The sequence below is a fragment of the Pogoniulus pusillus genome, chromosome 9 (assembly GCF_015220805.1).
Source record: "Pogoniulus pusillus isolate bPogPus1 chromosome 9, bPogPus1.pri, whole genome shotgun sequence".
NCBI lineage: Eukaryota > Metazoa > Chordata > Aves > Piciformes > Lybiidae > Pogoniulus > Pogoniulus pusillus.
Genome location: NC_087272.1, coordinates 14027387 through 14041958, shown reverse-complemented (window position 1 = coordinate 14041958; position 14572 = coordinate 14027387). Strand labels below are relative to the sequence as shown.

The 14572-nt window shown below is 55.8% G+C and overlaps 2 protein-coding genes across 2 annotated transcripts; both read left to right on the top strand.

The window, feature by feature from the left end:
• Positions 1-2872: 2872 nt before the first annotated feature.
• On the top strand, positions 2873-8375 carry LOC135178488 (uncharacterized). Its single transcript, XM_064149405.1, has 15 exons — positions 2873-3260; positions 3336-3461; positions 3576-3673; positions 3771-3897; positions 3995-4089; positions 4176-4356; positions 4478-4587; positions 5854-6107; positions 6860-7011; positions 7190-7318; positions 7437-7534; positions 7615-7741; positions 7834-7928; positions 8007-8187; positions 8263-8375. Exons 1-15 carry the CDS (start codon positions 3116-3118, stop codon positions 8373-8375), a joined length of 2031 nt encoding a protein of 676 aa, XP_064005475.1. The 5' UTR covers positions 2873-3115.
• A 579-nt stretch (positions 8376-8954) lies between these two features.
• LOC135178071 (sulfotransferase 1B1-like) lies at positions 8955-11749 on the top strand. The gene is made up of 8 exons (XM_064148577.1): positions 8955-8974; positions 9438-9586; positions 9798-9926; positions 10020-10117; positions 10297-10423; positions 10511-10605; positions 11112-11292; positions 11368-11749. The coding sequence occupies exons 2-8, from the start codon at positions 9439-9441 to the stop codon at positions 11478-11480; spliced, it is 891 nt and encodes a 296-aa protein (XP_064004647.1). The 5' UTR covers positions 8955-8974; position 9438; the 3' UTR covers positions 11481-11749.
• The last annotated feature ends 2823 nt before the right edge of the window (positions 11750-14572 follow it).

The following is a 14572-nucleotide window of genomic DNA, read 5'->3' as shown; positions in this document are numbered from 1 at the left end:
ACAGAAGGCATTGGACATGGCCCAGTGTGTCTTGTGTTGATGAATTCAAATTCATAGTGAGCAAAGCTAGGGCAGTTAAGAGGCATTTCCTTCCCCATCTCTCCCACTACTTTGTGGAAGCTGAAGCAAAGCAGAATTACCAAACTCACCTCAAAATCAGTGCAGCCAAAGGCAATCACTTCCCAAATTGTGCTCACAGTGCACAAACCTTCATGGGTTAATTGTTGCCTGTCAGTTCATAAAATATATTTTAGTCAGAAAACATCTGTGTTGGCAGCTGCACCGGCAGAGCTACTACCAAAATATCCCTCAGGGCTTTGTGGGTTTTATGGTCTTTGTTGGTTGGTGGTTTATTTGTTTGGTTGTTTTGGTTTGTGTTGTTTTTTTAAATCCTCATCCTGTTCTACATAGGGGAGTGATTCATTCCTCTTTTTTTTTTTTTTTCTGTTTCTATTTTGCTTCAGCTTACTTTTTTTTCTTTATTTGTTTTGCCTTGCTTTTGTTTCAGATGGAAGGAAAACTCCTGGTTCAGTCATAACAGAAGGGAAATGTGACTGTATAAGCCTGGCTCTCACCACCAGATCTGTTTGTGGCTTATTTAGCAGAAAGAGATTCTGTGTAAGGCTGACATATAGCCCTTGAAAGAACTAACCCAACAAAGTCACCACTACATGAACTACCTTGGAATTACCTATAGCTGAACTGACTTGCCCTACAGGTCCCTGAGTTTTTGGGTATCTTACAGCAGGCACAAGTGGATGGGGATGGCAATAAGGACAAATAATTTGATAGAGCAGTGGTTACTGAACATGGTTTAAGGTCACATGGCTCTACTATCAGTGATCTAGACATCATCTTCCCCTATCAAAATTCACTAGAGAATTAAAAAGTCAGTGTGGTGAAAAGGGAGAGGGTTTCTGTAAGTTTACACATAAGATCAGCTCCCCAACCAGGCCCAGCGACAATAAATAACAGAATGCATTGGGCTGGAAGGGTCCCTTAAAGGTCATTTTGTCCAGTCTGCCTTCAGTAAGCAGGGACATCTCCAACTAGATCAGGTTCCTCAGAGCCCCATCAAGTTTGGCCTTGAATGTTTCCAGGGATGGGGCCTCAACCATATCCCTGGGCAACCTATTCCAGTATTTCACCACCCTCACTGCGAAGAACTTCCTCCTGATCTCCAATCTAAACCTGTTCTAGTTTAAAACATTGCTCCTTGTCCTAAAACCGTTGCACTTTGTCCTCAAGACAGGAGTTTTTCTAACCACGAGACCTCATTTAGTCAGTTTGCAGATTCTGAGTGGCTTTGAAGGACAAGCTTTGGGATGTTTCTTGCACCACAAACTGCAGCGCTGGTACCTGCTGACTGCACTGGATGGCTGTGCCAGGGAAAAGGCTGCTCCTGCAAGAGGGAAGTCCTAACGAGTGGCACTAGGCACAGGAAGCTGCCATTTATCTTTTCCATGTAGTTATTTGTTGTCCTATGCCCATGGTTGTTCTCTAATTGATGCAGTTTTATCACTAGAAGACACAGGACCAATGATCAGTGCTGGGGCAAGGACACCTCTGGGCCTTTCAGCCCTGGCAGGCATGAGGGCTGTGCAGGTGGGCTCAGAGCTCTTTAGTGGGGACTGCTCTGAAGGGAGAGTAACAGAATCATTTTAGTTGGAAAAGAGCTTTAAGATCACCAAGTCCAACCGTTCCTTAACTCTGCCAAGGTTAGTGCTAGCCCACGGCCCTCCACACTTACCTCGCTCCAACCTCCTTTCAGTAGAGAGCAATGAGGCCTCCCCTCAGCCTCCTCTTCTCGAGGTTGAACAACCCCAGTCCCCTCAGCTGTTCACCCCCGCACCTCTTCTCCAAAACCCTCACCAGCTTTGCTGCCCTTCTCTGGACATGCCCCAGAACCTCAGCGCTGCCCTGCCCCAGCCCCGCCGCGGAGCTCTGAGCCACTCTGTCACGGCCGCAGATTCCCGCCCACCAGCGGCGGCCGAGCCCTGACCGGAACACCCCGGCAGGACCGGAGCGTGCAGGCGAGGCGGGGCCCCTGCCCCGGCTCTGGTCCAAAGCACGCCTGAGACCCCAGTGACCGTTCTGGTACGGGTGGGGAGCCGCAGGGGCCATTTGGACCCCGCTTCTCCCTGTTCCCGGCTCCGCTCCCTGGCAGCCGCAGGGGGCCATTTGGACCCCGCTTCTCCCTGTTCCCGGCTCCGCTCCCTGGCAGCCGCAGGGGGCCATTTGGACCCCGCTTCTCCCTGTTCCCGGCTCCGCTCCCTGGCAGCCGCAGGGGGCCATTTGGACCCCGCTTCTCCCAGTTCCTGGCTCCGCTCCCTGGCAGCCGCAGGGGGCCATTTGGACATCGCTTCTCCCTGTTCCCGGCTCCGCTCCCTGGCAGCCGCAGGGGGCCATTTGGACCCCGCTTCTCCCTGTTCCCGGCTCCGCTCCCTGGCAGCCGCAGGAGGCCATTTGGACCCCGCTTCTCCCAGTTCCTGGCTCCGCTCCCTGGCAGCCGCAGGAGGCCATTTGGACGCTGAGGGCGGTTGCGCACGTTCCTAGTGCCGTGGCGCCCCCTGGCGGCCACAGAGCCGCATCGTGTCCTCTCCGCGCTGTCTCCCCGCTACCGGCAGCACGATCCCCAGGGCTCCCCGCTGTGCCACATCCCTCCCGCCTTCATCCCGGCGCGCCCTCGCTCACCCCGCTAGCCTGCTCGTTATCTGCCTGTCTGTAAGGCGGCTCCACCTGCCTGTCCCCTGCCAGTGATTGGCTGGGTCCTGCAGGGTAGAGATGCCAAGGCTCCTGGGGGAGCCGACCGGCGCCCACAGGATGGGGGTGGCCCTAGTGACAGAGCTGTCCCTGCTGCTCCAAACCCCCCTTACACTTATTAAAGGGTGTGGCGCAGGCGAGAAGCAGGAGCAGCTGTGGGCCCGGGGCAGGGGCAGCAGCAGATGCCCCGGCAGGGAACGTGGGACACCCCAGCGCCGGCAACACCCCTGCTCATGTGACCCGGGGGGACTTCGCCTGCCAGGAACGGCCCTGACACAGCACTCGGCAGCTCCTGAGCTTGCAACAGCTGCCGGGAAGAGCAGAAACCGGAGCCACAGACCTGCCTTCGGCCATGGGGGTAAAGGATGTGATCAGGAAGGAGCTGGGCAGCCTCCACGGCATGCCTTTATACGAGTCTTTCATTGAGGGGTGGCCACAGGTGGAGACCTTCCAAGCCCGGCCAGATGACCTGCTCATCTCCACCTACCCCAAATCGGGTGAGTGGCCCTGAAGAAGGGCGCTGGGGGGATAGGGTGATGCCAGCTTTTGCAAACACTGTCCCTGTGCTGCAGGCACAACATGGGCAAGCGAGATCCTGGACATGATCTACCAGGACGGTGATGAGAAGAAGTGCCAACGCGATGCTATCTACAACCGGGTGCCCTTCCTGGAAATGAAGGTTCCTGGGGCACCAAGTGGTGAGCCCCCATCCCAGCTGCCCCCCTGGGCTGGGTGGGAAGAGGCCTGAGCTGGGGTGTGGGTGAGGGTGCCAGGGCTCACACCAGTCCTAGCACAGGCATCTTGCCCCACAGGTGTGGAGCAACTGGAGGAAACCCCATCCCCGCGGCTGGTGAAGACTCATCTCCCTGTTCGACTCCTCCCATCCTCCTTCTGGGAAAAGAACTGCAAGGTAACACTGCAGAGGTCCACGACCTCTCTCCCTCTGCAGGTGTCAGGAAGGGGGCACCACTCTGCACACCCCAACCACATCATTGGCTGTCCCCCAGGTCATCTATGTGGCCCGCAACCCCAAGGATGTTGTCATCTCCTACTACTACTTCTACCAGATGGCCAAGATACACCCTGACCCTGGCACACTGAGTGAGTTCCTGGAGAATTTCATGGCTGGCAAAGGTGAGGGCTGAACCCGAGTGCCTATCCCAAAAACCTGGTGGGGAGGGTCTCCTCCTCCACCCTTGGTTTTGGTTAACCCCTTGACCGCATCCCACAGTGGCTTATGGGTCCTGGTATGAGCATGTGCGTGGCTGGTGGGAGAAGGCACAGGAGAAGTCAATCCTCTACCTCTTCTATGAGGACATGAAGAAGGTGAGAGTGGGATGGAGGGGAAGGTGTCAGAGTTGCCCTCCTTCCCCAGCCTTTTCCACAGCCTCCCCATGTTGGGCATCCCATAGGACCCACGTCGAGAGCTGGAGAAGATCCTGAAGTTTCTGGGCAAGGTGGTGTCAGAGGAGACAATGGAGAAGATCCTCCACCACACCTCCTTCCAGCAGATGAAGAAGAACCCCGTGGCAAACTACGAGACCATGCCCACGGTCCTGATGGACCACAGCCTCTCCCCCTTCCTCCGGAAAGGTGGGCTTCAGTCAGTGGTGGAGGGCTTGAGAAGGGTGTCCCTGGGCTGTATTGCAGCCTCTGTCTGTTGCAAACACTTAGGGAGTGTCTGGATTTGTTCCACTTGCTTTCTCACCCCCAGGGATCTCTGGGGACTGGAAGAACCACTTCACCGTGGCCCAGAACGAATGCTTCGACAAGCACTACCAGGAACAAATGGCAGGCTCTGGCCTCTGCTTCCAGATGGAGGTGTGAGGAGCTCATACTACTTACCCAGAGATCTTCACGTCTCATTCACCCAGCAGCAAGGGTGGGTCTAGACAGAGCATCCTCACAGTGATTTGCTTTTCCTCATGCAATAAACTGGGATAACTGGCAGGCAAGCCATTGTCTGTGAGAGAAGGTGCTCAAATCCTGGGCAGCAGCCAGAGTCACTCCTGTGCTCAACAGGTAGTGGATCTTTGGCCAGTGGTGGTTGGGCATTGCCAAGGCAGGCATCTTCCCAAAATCAACTGCTGACCCCTGAGACCTTGGGCTGCTCCAGCCCCACCCTACCAAGGCTTCTGGAGGGAGCAAAGGTCAGAAAAGAATGGGAAAAGACCAGAGGACTGGCAAACCGACTGCTCCTGGACAGGAGCTTTCACACCTGTGGGTTGTGGCAGGTTTCTTGACAAAGCGGGTGGTGGTGAGGCTTGCCCCAGGCTTCCTGGCCCCGGTGGAGATCCTCAGCTCATGCTTTGCAGAGCAAATGTGAAGGGCAACACCTCCCTGCCAGCATATCGCCATACCTGGCAACACTGCTGTCCTTGACTGGTGGGGAACCCACTCTGTAACCTCTGACCCAGCTACCTTTGCTCTGAACTGGCTGGAACCAGCTAATTCCCAACCCACTGAGGGGCAATGGTTTTCTTTGGACCCCCAAATTCCTCAGTTACATTCCATTTCCAGCCTGTTGTTGAGTTTCCAAGACTGCAGCCTTTGGGCAAGGTAGGGGGGTTGTCTCATCCCCAAAGAGAAGCAGCCTGGATGGGACTCCTCCAAACCAGCAGCTCTCCCATGGGAATAAGTACTTCCCACACCTTTATTTCAACGCTGATGGCGATCTCCAGGTTTCCCCTGCTCCTGGGGAAGGATTTGCACAGATAGTGACCTGTTGGGGCAGGTAGGGAGGAGCATTACAGCAGTGGCACCAGTGGCAACCATTATCGCTGAAACGTTACCAGCTGCACCCAAGCTTTGCAACCCTGCAAACTCTGCATCTGTCGGGACGGAGGGGGGGAGGAGGGCGCAACCAAAGCCTGCCCCCACACCGCACTAGCATGCCCCACGCTGGTGCCAGGAGCTTGTGTAGCGGTGACCCCGTGTGGGGACAGGGTTATGTAGCATCCCACCCGGGAATGTGGGTTGGGATATCACCAGTGTTTTCCTCTGCGGCGGGAGGAGGCAGCTGAGATTTGCTCCCTGCGCCATCTACGTGCTTACCAGGGGGGGTGCTGAGCACCGAACAGCTCATGACAGGTGCCTGGGGACTGTCCCCACGGCTGCGGCTTCCCCGTCCCCTCTCGTCACTTCCCTCTGGAGCCCCGGGACCGTCTCGCCACGAGTCCCTCCCCCGGCTATACCACTCCTGGGGCCCCCGCACACCCAGGAGCCTCCCCCTGCCGGTGCCTCCATCTTCCCCGCGGGAGAGGACACAACAAATCCCGCCCCGGACCCGGGACCGAGCCGGACGCGTCCTCTGATCCCGGCCACAGCTCCGGGCCGAGCAGCAGGTAACAGCCTGAACCCGGCCCGGGGCGGCCCCGACCCGTGAGGGAGGGGCTGCAGAGCGTGGGCGGGGGAGTCGTGGGGCGCTCGGAGTCGCTCGGGTCCCAGCAGGGCGCTTGGAGAGGCTTGCGAGTCCCAGATCCAAGCTCCCGTCGCCTTCGAACCCCTAGGTAGCTCCCCCAAAAGCCGGGCTGCCCCATGCCAGCAGGGCGAGAAAAGCCGGGGGGAGGCGGGGGGCAGGCAGCAGCCTCAGGCCCAGCCTGCAAAGCCCGCCCGGGAGCTGCGCACTGGCGGTGCTGACCTCAGACCCGTCCGGGGCTGGCTGTGACCCTTCCTATTCCTGGCACCGCCAGACAGCCCCCAGAATCCCAGCAGGAGGCAGGTGCCATCTCTCGGGATGCCAGTGGGCAAGAGATGTCTGAGCTCAGCAGGGATTTTGGGGAACCTGGGGGACAATGAGGTGCCCCCATGATCATAGACTAGAGCTTCGTTTGGAAAAGCCCTTTAAGATCATCCAATCCAACCATTCTCTAACTCTGCCAAGGCTGGTACTAAACCGTGGCACTCAGCAGCACATCTCTGCCTCTTTGAAACACCTCCAGGTGTAGGGATTCAACCACCTCCTTGGGCAGCCAGTTCCAGTCTTTGAGAACCCTTTCAGTCAAGAAGTTCAAATACTCAACCTAAACCTTCCCTGGTGCAACTTGATGCTTCCTGCTGGCAACCACCACTGCAGTGTCTCCCTCTCCATTCCCAGCAGGATGGCCGATCTGGACACTTACCTGCGGCAGCCCTGGCAGACGGTGCATGGCATCCCCATGGTCAGTGCCTTTGCCCGTGACTGGGAGCGGATTGACAACTTCCAGAGCCGCCCTGAGGACATTGTGGTGGTCACCTTCCCCAAATCTGGTGAGCATCCCTGAGCACTGGAGAGGGGTCGTGCTCAGGAAAGGAACCATCAGCCTGCTGCCTCTGGGCTGGCACCTGAGACATGCCAAAAGGCAGCGCTGGTGGACGGTGCACCTTTGGTGCCCACAATGGAGCTCCAGTTGAAACGGCATCAGCTGGACACCCAGCCTCTCATCAGGCACCACCTGGGTCAGCGAGATCGTGGACATGATCCTGAAAGGCGGTGACCCTGAGGAATGCAAGCGGGATGCCATCATCAACCGGGTGCCCATGTTGGAGTTTGCTGCCCCTGGGAAGTTGCCAGCAGGTAGCAGGGTGTCATAGGGTGGCAAAGGGCAGCGGGTGCTGGGTGTGGGGCAGGCATGGTTTTCAGGAGGGGCATCCCACTGGCAGTGGGAGCATCCTGGAGGAAATCTGCTTTCAAGGCACAGAGCAGCTGGAGGCCATGGCATCCCCCCGGATCATCAAGACCCACATCCCAGCTTGCATCTTGCCCAAATCCTTCTGGGAAAACCACTGCAAGGTAACAGGCTGGGAGGGACCCACCAGAGACAAGGCAGGGACTTGCCCCAACAGCACTTTATGTCACTCAGCTTTCCCCAGATGATCTACGTGGGGCGCAATGCCAAGGATGTGGCCGTCTCCTTCTACCACTTTGACCTGATGAACAAACTTCACCCACACCCTGGGACATGGGCCCAGTACCTGGAGGAGTTCATGGCTGGCAGAGGTGGGATAGAGCACACCTGGGCATGGGGAGGGTCATCCTTTATCCCTTCTCCAGCCCCTACACTCACACTCTTGTCCACTTCCTCCATGCAGTGGCATATGGCTCCTGGTATGACCATGTCAAGGACTACTGGGAGCGGAGGAAGGATCATCCTATCCTTTACCTCTTCTATGAGGACTTGAAGGAGGTGAGGGACCAAGGTGGAGGACAGTGAAGGGTCTGGGGCCACTGGCAGGAAGGGTGAGCATCAGCCTATGTCCCACAGGACCCCCGTCGGGAGATTGCCAAGGTGGCCCAGTTCCTGGGGCAGCAGCTGCCAGAGGCAGTGCTGGATGCCATCACCCAACACACCTCCTTTGAGGCCATGCGGGACAACCCCACCACCAACTACACCATGGTGCCCTCTCACCTCATGGACCACAGTGTCTCCCCCTTCATGCGCAAAGGTGAGTGGCCCCCAGGGGCTCCCAAAGGATCAAACCCCCCTGGCCCCTGCTGAGCCCCATCTTGCTTGCTCCTAGGCACTACTGGAGACTGGAAGAACCACTTCACAGTGGCCCAGAGTGAGCACTTTGACCAGGACTATGCACAGAAGATGTTGGGCACTGACCTGCATTTCCGCACCCAGATCTGAGGAGGCTCTGCAGGATGGCTCCCTAAATCTCATCTGTGGCAATGGCACTGCCACCATGCCGTGTGCTCCTTTGCCTCTCCCGAGACTTCTGAAGAGAAATAAAATGTCCTTGCTGAGCCCCCTGTGCCTGGATGCTTACTGCCCTGCACCTGGTCTGAGCCCAACCCTGCCATCTCCTGGGGCTGCTGGTCCCTCCTTGGGCTGGGGACAAGCTGGTGCCACCCCACATGCCCTCAGCTGCTGTGGCACAGGGATGGTCTCTGTCAGCCTGGGAGACTGGGTGATTTCTGCAAAACCGTGCCAGCTGTGGGGATGTGAGGTGGCTTCCCTGTTCCCACGTGGGGTGAGAGGGGCAGGGACCTGTGGGTGGGGAGATACTGGGCCCCGTGGGGAGGTCAATGGGCACCGGCTTCTCCCTGCACTTGCTCCTCCCTCCCGGCAGTTGCAGCGCTGGCAAACATCGCTGCTGTCGCCTTGCCTTATCTCCTCCCTCTAAGAACGGCCGTGGCGCCCCACATCTGCCGCTTTTCTGCCTCTGTCACTCTCCGGTGTGGCCACCCTCTGGAACACTCTCCTGGCACAGAGCAGCAGGGTGCTAGGTGAGCTGGGTACTGCGGGGTGCCTTGCCCACCCTCACCCCGCGGTGCTGCAGGGTCCAAGATGGGGGGTTTGGAGTACTTTGGAGTGCAGCCAGCAACCCTAAGCCCTCCCCTGGGGCGGGAGTGTCTCTGATAAACCCAAGGAGTTGTCTCCCTGCTCCCCTGGGGCGCTGAGGCAGGGGAGAGGTGCCTGACCTGTGTGACGTGGGTCCCCGCGGGCACCCCCAGCCCTCACTCAAGTGCAGGGTGCGCTCCCACCTCCACAGCGGACACTCGTTCCTGACAGCAGGCACAGCGGCAGGGCTGTAGTGACCTGTGATCTCTGTGCTGACAGTGTCACTGGCGCTCCTTGGACAGGAAGGGTGACAGATGCCCCTGCTGCCCTGGCTGGCAGCAGCCCTGGGAGGTTGAGGGGGCTTGCCTGCACCCATCAGCCCCCTGCAGGTGTCCTTGTCCCCAGCAGGATGGCCAATGTAGAAACCTTCCTGCGGCAGCCCTGTCACTCGGTGCACGGCATCCCCATGGTCAACGCCTTCGCCCGTGACTGGGAGCGGATTGACAGCTTCCAGAGCTGCCCTGAGGACATCGTGGTGGTCACCTTCCCCAAATCGGGTGAGCATCCCTAAGCCCACCAGACACGGTGCTGGGTGGGCGAGCACAACGTACAGCTGGGACCAGCTGCCTGGGGGGACACAGCACATTTGGGACGGAGCCGTGTGGGATTTCCTTTCACCTGCATGGTGCCTAGTCAAGCTTCAGAGGGGAGTCAGTGCCAAGTCCCCCAGCACCACCCTGCCCACCTGTGCTGGGTTGCTTTCCCCAGGCACCACCTGGGTCTGTGAGATTGTGGACATGATCCTGCAAGGCGGCGACCCCGAGAAGTGCAAGCGGGACATTATCATCAAGAGAGTGCCCATGCTGGAGTTCGCTGCACCTGGGGAGATGCCAGCAGGTAGTGGGGGGTGAGGGCTTGGCTATGGGCACCCGTGGGGGGACTGTACTAAGGACCTGCTAGAGATCACCCCTGTGCTTTGGAGTCACCCAGGGACGGACTTGCTGGCCACCATGCCCTCACCCCGTGTGGTGAAGACTCACCTGCCTGCACATATCCTGCCCAAATCCTTCTGGGAAAACCGCTGCAAGGTAACCCCCAAGCCCCAATTCTAGCCCATGGGACACTGCAGCCCTCCTGTTCCCACAAGGCAGGATCCTCAGCCGCTTTCTCTTGCATCCTGACTGGTGTTGGGAGCTCTAGGAGCTGGAGTGCTTCCCCTCTCTGGAGGTCTTGGGGCTGCCCCTCATACTCCATGGCTCCTTTGCAGATGATCTATATGGGACGCAATGCTAAGGATGTGGCCGTCTCCTTCTACCACTTTGACCTGATGAACAACTTCCAGCAGCATCCAGGGACATGGGACCAGTACCTAGAGAAGTTCATGGCTGGCAGAGGTGGGATAGGGCACACCTGGGCAGGGGTCATCCTTTATCCCTTCTCCAGCCCCTACACTCACACTCTTGTCCACTTCCTCCATGCAGTGGCATATGGCTCCTGGTATGACCATGTCAAGGACTACTGGGAGCGGAGGAAGGATTATCCTATCCTTTACCTCTTCTATGAGGACTTGAAGGAGGTGAGGGACCAAGGTGGAGGACTGCAGCCGTTTGAGCTGATTTTCTAGCTCAGACATAGGGGAGAGGTGAACATTCCAGGGACAGGCCATGCAATGGCAACAATGAAATTATATTAATAATTTCATTGGAGCACCAAGAGCTTTATGTCTAGAAGCACAGCTTGTTCTTTCCCCTTGCTGGCTTCTGCTGCTTGAACTGCTCCTGCCTGCTGTCTTCCCCCACTGCTGTTTTGGGTGCTGCTGCTTTTGCTGCTTCACCGCCACTTGGCCCCTTCCCCATCTTCCTTAAGGTTATTATATTTTTTCTCCAGTAGTTTATTTCTCTTTATACTGCTATAATTCTAACTATAAGAGATACAATTTCATCTTTCCCTGACTTTCCAAAAAAGTCTGTGTTGTGGTGAGTTTATTCTACCTGGGGAGGGATCCACCCTAAGCCAGCACAAGGATGGTGAAGGGTCTGGGGCCACTGGCAGGAAGGGTGAGCATCTGCCTATGTCCCACAGAACCCCCGTCGGGAGATTGCCAAGGTGGCCCAGTTCCTGGGGCAGCAGCTGCCAGAGGCAGTGCTGGATGCCATCACCCAACACACCTCCTTTGAGGCCATGCGGGACAACCCCACCACCAACTACACCATGGTGCCCTCTCACCTCATGGACCACAGTGTCTCCCCCTTCATGCGCAAAGGTGAGTGGCCCCCAGGGGCTCCCAAAGGATCAAACCCCCCTGGCCCCTGCTGAGCCCCATCTTGCTTGCTCCCAGGCACTACTGGAGACTGGAAGAACCACTTCACAGTGGCCCAGAGCGAGCGCTTTGACCAGGACTATGCACAGAAGATGTTGGGCACTGACCTGCATTTCCGCACCCAGATCTGAGTCTGGTGTGGCACGTCCCAGCAGCACACCCCCATCAATCTCACTCCAGCTCCAGCACTGTTGCAGCTTCTTGCACCTCAGTGGTCTCTTCTGTAAAATTAAGTTTTCTTTCTGCATCTTCTTCCTCAACATGCAGCCATGTGAATGCTCCTGCTTTGCTACAAGGCACTGCAGTCTCATCCCACCTCATGCTGCCCCAGCTGCATGCTGCCTGCCCGGAACAGGTGCAGGATATGCCTTTCCAGCTCTTTTTTGGGGAAATAAAAAAGCCAGTATATGGTGCAGTATGAATAAAAATTGCTAGCAGTCTCTGGCTGTACATCTCTACATGGGTAGGGCTCGCACTGGACTCACCACCTCCCACCTCAGAAAGTCTCTTGCTGGTCCCATGCTTTGGCAGAGGACAGGACAGGGCTCATTGCCATGCACCCTCTTGGTGCTGCAGCCATGTGGAAGGGATGATAGAAGCAGAATGAGGATAAAACAAGCTCAATGGTAGCTGAAAGATAGACATAGCCTGGGGAGCTTAGGGCCAATCCTTCCACCTGGGAGCAGAGAAGATGGAGTCAATAGGAAGATTTTTTTCTTGTAGCTTTTGTGCTGTTCTGCCTCCAGGCACCTGGAAGCTGTTAGGCTGTGCCAGTCAGCCCACAGCTGCATTGCCTACCAGGTATGGCAGGTCGCCAGTGGGACAGAGAAGTTTCTTTGGCTGCTCCCCCTCCCATTGTGGCAAGGAAAACCACAGTTAAAGGGCAGACTGCAACTCCATGGCATATAAAATCATTAAGGTTGGAAAGAACCTCTAGATCCTCAACCCAACCATCATCATCATCACCAACTATCAACCCAACATCATCATGCCTACTAAACCACATTGCAAAGTGCCATGGCCATGTGGCTTTTCAACACTTTCAGAGATGGTGACTCCACCACCTCCCTGGGCAGCCTGTTCCAGTGCCTGACCTGCACGATGCCAGAGCATTTGAAATAGCTGGGTTTATGTCACACTCAGCCAAGAAAAGGAATTGGTTGTTGGATCCTGGTCCCTCAGAACTGTCCTTTCCTGCCCATGCTCATCCTCTTTTCTGTTTGGTACAAGACAAACCTTGCCTGCAACTTGGAGCATCTTGGAAGCTGTGATTTTTTTTCTCATGAGTGGGTGAAACAGACCAAGAGGTTAAAAAAAGTCTGAGGACCTGGGGGACAGGCAAGGTGGCAGGGATGCAGCTAGGCACACCCCAGGGCTAAAACAGGGGTTATTGGGTGTAAACCAGCTCTGCTGTGCTCCAGGGGTGAGACTGATTGTCAGATGGGACCTGCCCAGGAATACAGGCAGTAAAACAGAGTTAAATGCCATTGTTCAGCAAAATTCTTGGAATCTGGCCATCAGGTACAAATCCAAGCAAAGCAGGAGTGGTAGGTGCCACAGCAGAGATAGGCCTTACCTACCTGGATAAGCCAGGAAGAAATGGGGAGTGTTACTTGAAGTCACAGAAAATAATTGCAGATGGGTTTTGGTTTTCTCAAGTACTGGGAGCTTCTCTGTGCTGTGTGATGCAGTTCATGTATCACTTGGTTGTGGTGACTTGTTACAGGACAATGTGGCAGGCTCTGGACCTCACTATGCCCTCTCAAACTCGCAGTACAAACAAAACCAAGCCAGAGGTGCCAGAATAGGCAGGAACAGGCTTCAGGCGCTCTTGTTGGACAGAGAGGATGCTGTGTAGGAAAGCAGCTCCTGAGCCGGGTGTGTTTTCCTCTATCTGGTCACTCTGTAGTTCTTGTCTTCCACACATCTGCCTCTAAAACCTTCACTCTGCCAGGAGGACAGGCTGAGAGTTGGGGTTACTCAGTTTGGAGAAGGCTGTGAGGAGACCTTCCAATATCTGAATGGGGCCTACAGGAAAGCTTGTGAGGGACTTTTTAGGGTGTTGGGTAGTGATGGGACTAGGGGGAATGGATCCAAGATAAGAGAAGGGGAGATTCAGATTAGATGCTAGAAAGATGTTCTTCACCATAAATGTGATGAGACACTGGAACAGGTTGCCCAGGGAGCTGGTGGAAGCCCCATCCCTGGATGTTTTTAAGGCCAGGCTGGATGTGGGTCTGGGCAACCTGATCTAGTGGAAAGATCTAGTTGAAACTAGATGATCCTTGAGGTCCCTTTTGTTGTGGTAGGCCTGATAGGCCCAAAATAGGCTTATACATGTCCTGCCTTGCCTAGGCATGTTTTTGTGCTCTACGAGAGAGGCAAGCACAGGAAATGGACACAAAAGACCCTGCAGCCACTGAGTCTGGCCTGCCCAGGGTCCCGTGGTAAACAAGGTGCACACACTTAGCTTGTGCCTGGAAAGTATCACCTCGTGTTAAGTAATTTCCCCTCCGCGACACCTTTCAGCCCTGGCAATTCTGTCACTTTGGGCACAGCCCATAGCCCCACCACTTTTTTTCTTTCTTTTTTTTGGGGTGGTGGTAGTGTTTTTTCTTCTTCTTGTTGTTTGTTTTTTCGAAGTCCCTTACTTCCTGCACCGAGATCCTGCTGGCAATTCATCCACACTGACCCTACCTGTCCTCTGGGACTCTGCATGTTTTCCTCACAACACGGTCTTCCCCAGCTCTGTGTTTTTAGGCTGAAGGCATCCGAGTCTCTTCAGGTGCTATATTTCCTCTGCTGCTTTATCTCCCAGGCCCTTGACATCCTGAAGTCTTGCTACAAGGATTTCCTTTCATTCTGTTGTGCCTCAGCAGCACTGGCCTATGTGTTGGCTCTGCTGCTCTTGCCAAAAGATTGCTCCTCTGTTAAAGTCAACAACTTGTTCTGCTGCAGCTGGATTCAGGCATTTTCTTCCCTCCCTATAGCCCTCACATGCCTGTTTGTTGCTGCTTTGGATACAAAGTCAGGCCTTCCAATTGCTCCTGCTTTGCTCCTTAGATGTTCCTGTTTGTGTGGAAGCAGAGACTTGTTTGGTGTTTCCACAAAGGACCTCTGGTCTGATGAGTTTCTTTCTCTTTTCTCTCCATAATTCAGACAGCTCCTGTGGAATGCACAGGGACATCAAACAAGTCAAAAGGTGCTTTCCTTCACTGCCCAT

Coding starts and splice junctions, on each gene's coding strand:
- LOC135178488 (XM_064149405.1), top strand. CDS start 3,116: ATGGGGGTAAAGGATGTGATCAGGAAGGAGCTGGGCAGCCTCCACGGC. Junction 4,090..4,175: donor TCTATGAGGACATGAAGAAG/GTGAGAGTGGGA, acceptor GGCATCCCATAG/GACCCACGTCGAGAGCTGGA. Junction 4,588..5,853: donor TCTGCTTCCAGATGGAGGTG/TGAGGAGCTCAT, acceptor AGCTCATGACAG/GTGCCTGGGGACTGTCCCCA.
- LOC135178071 (XM_064148577.1), top strand. CDS start 9,439: ATGGCCAATGTAGAAACCTTCCTGCGGCAGCCCTGTCACTCGGTGCAC. Junction 9,927..10,019: donor ACCTGGGGAGATGCCAGCAG/GTAGTGGGGGGT, acceptor GGAGTCACCCAG/GGACGGACTTGCTGGCCACC. Junction 10,424..10,510: donor GAAGTTCATGGCTGGCAGAG/GTGGGATAGGGC, acceptor TCCTCCATGCAG/TGGCATATGGCTCCTGGTAT.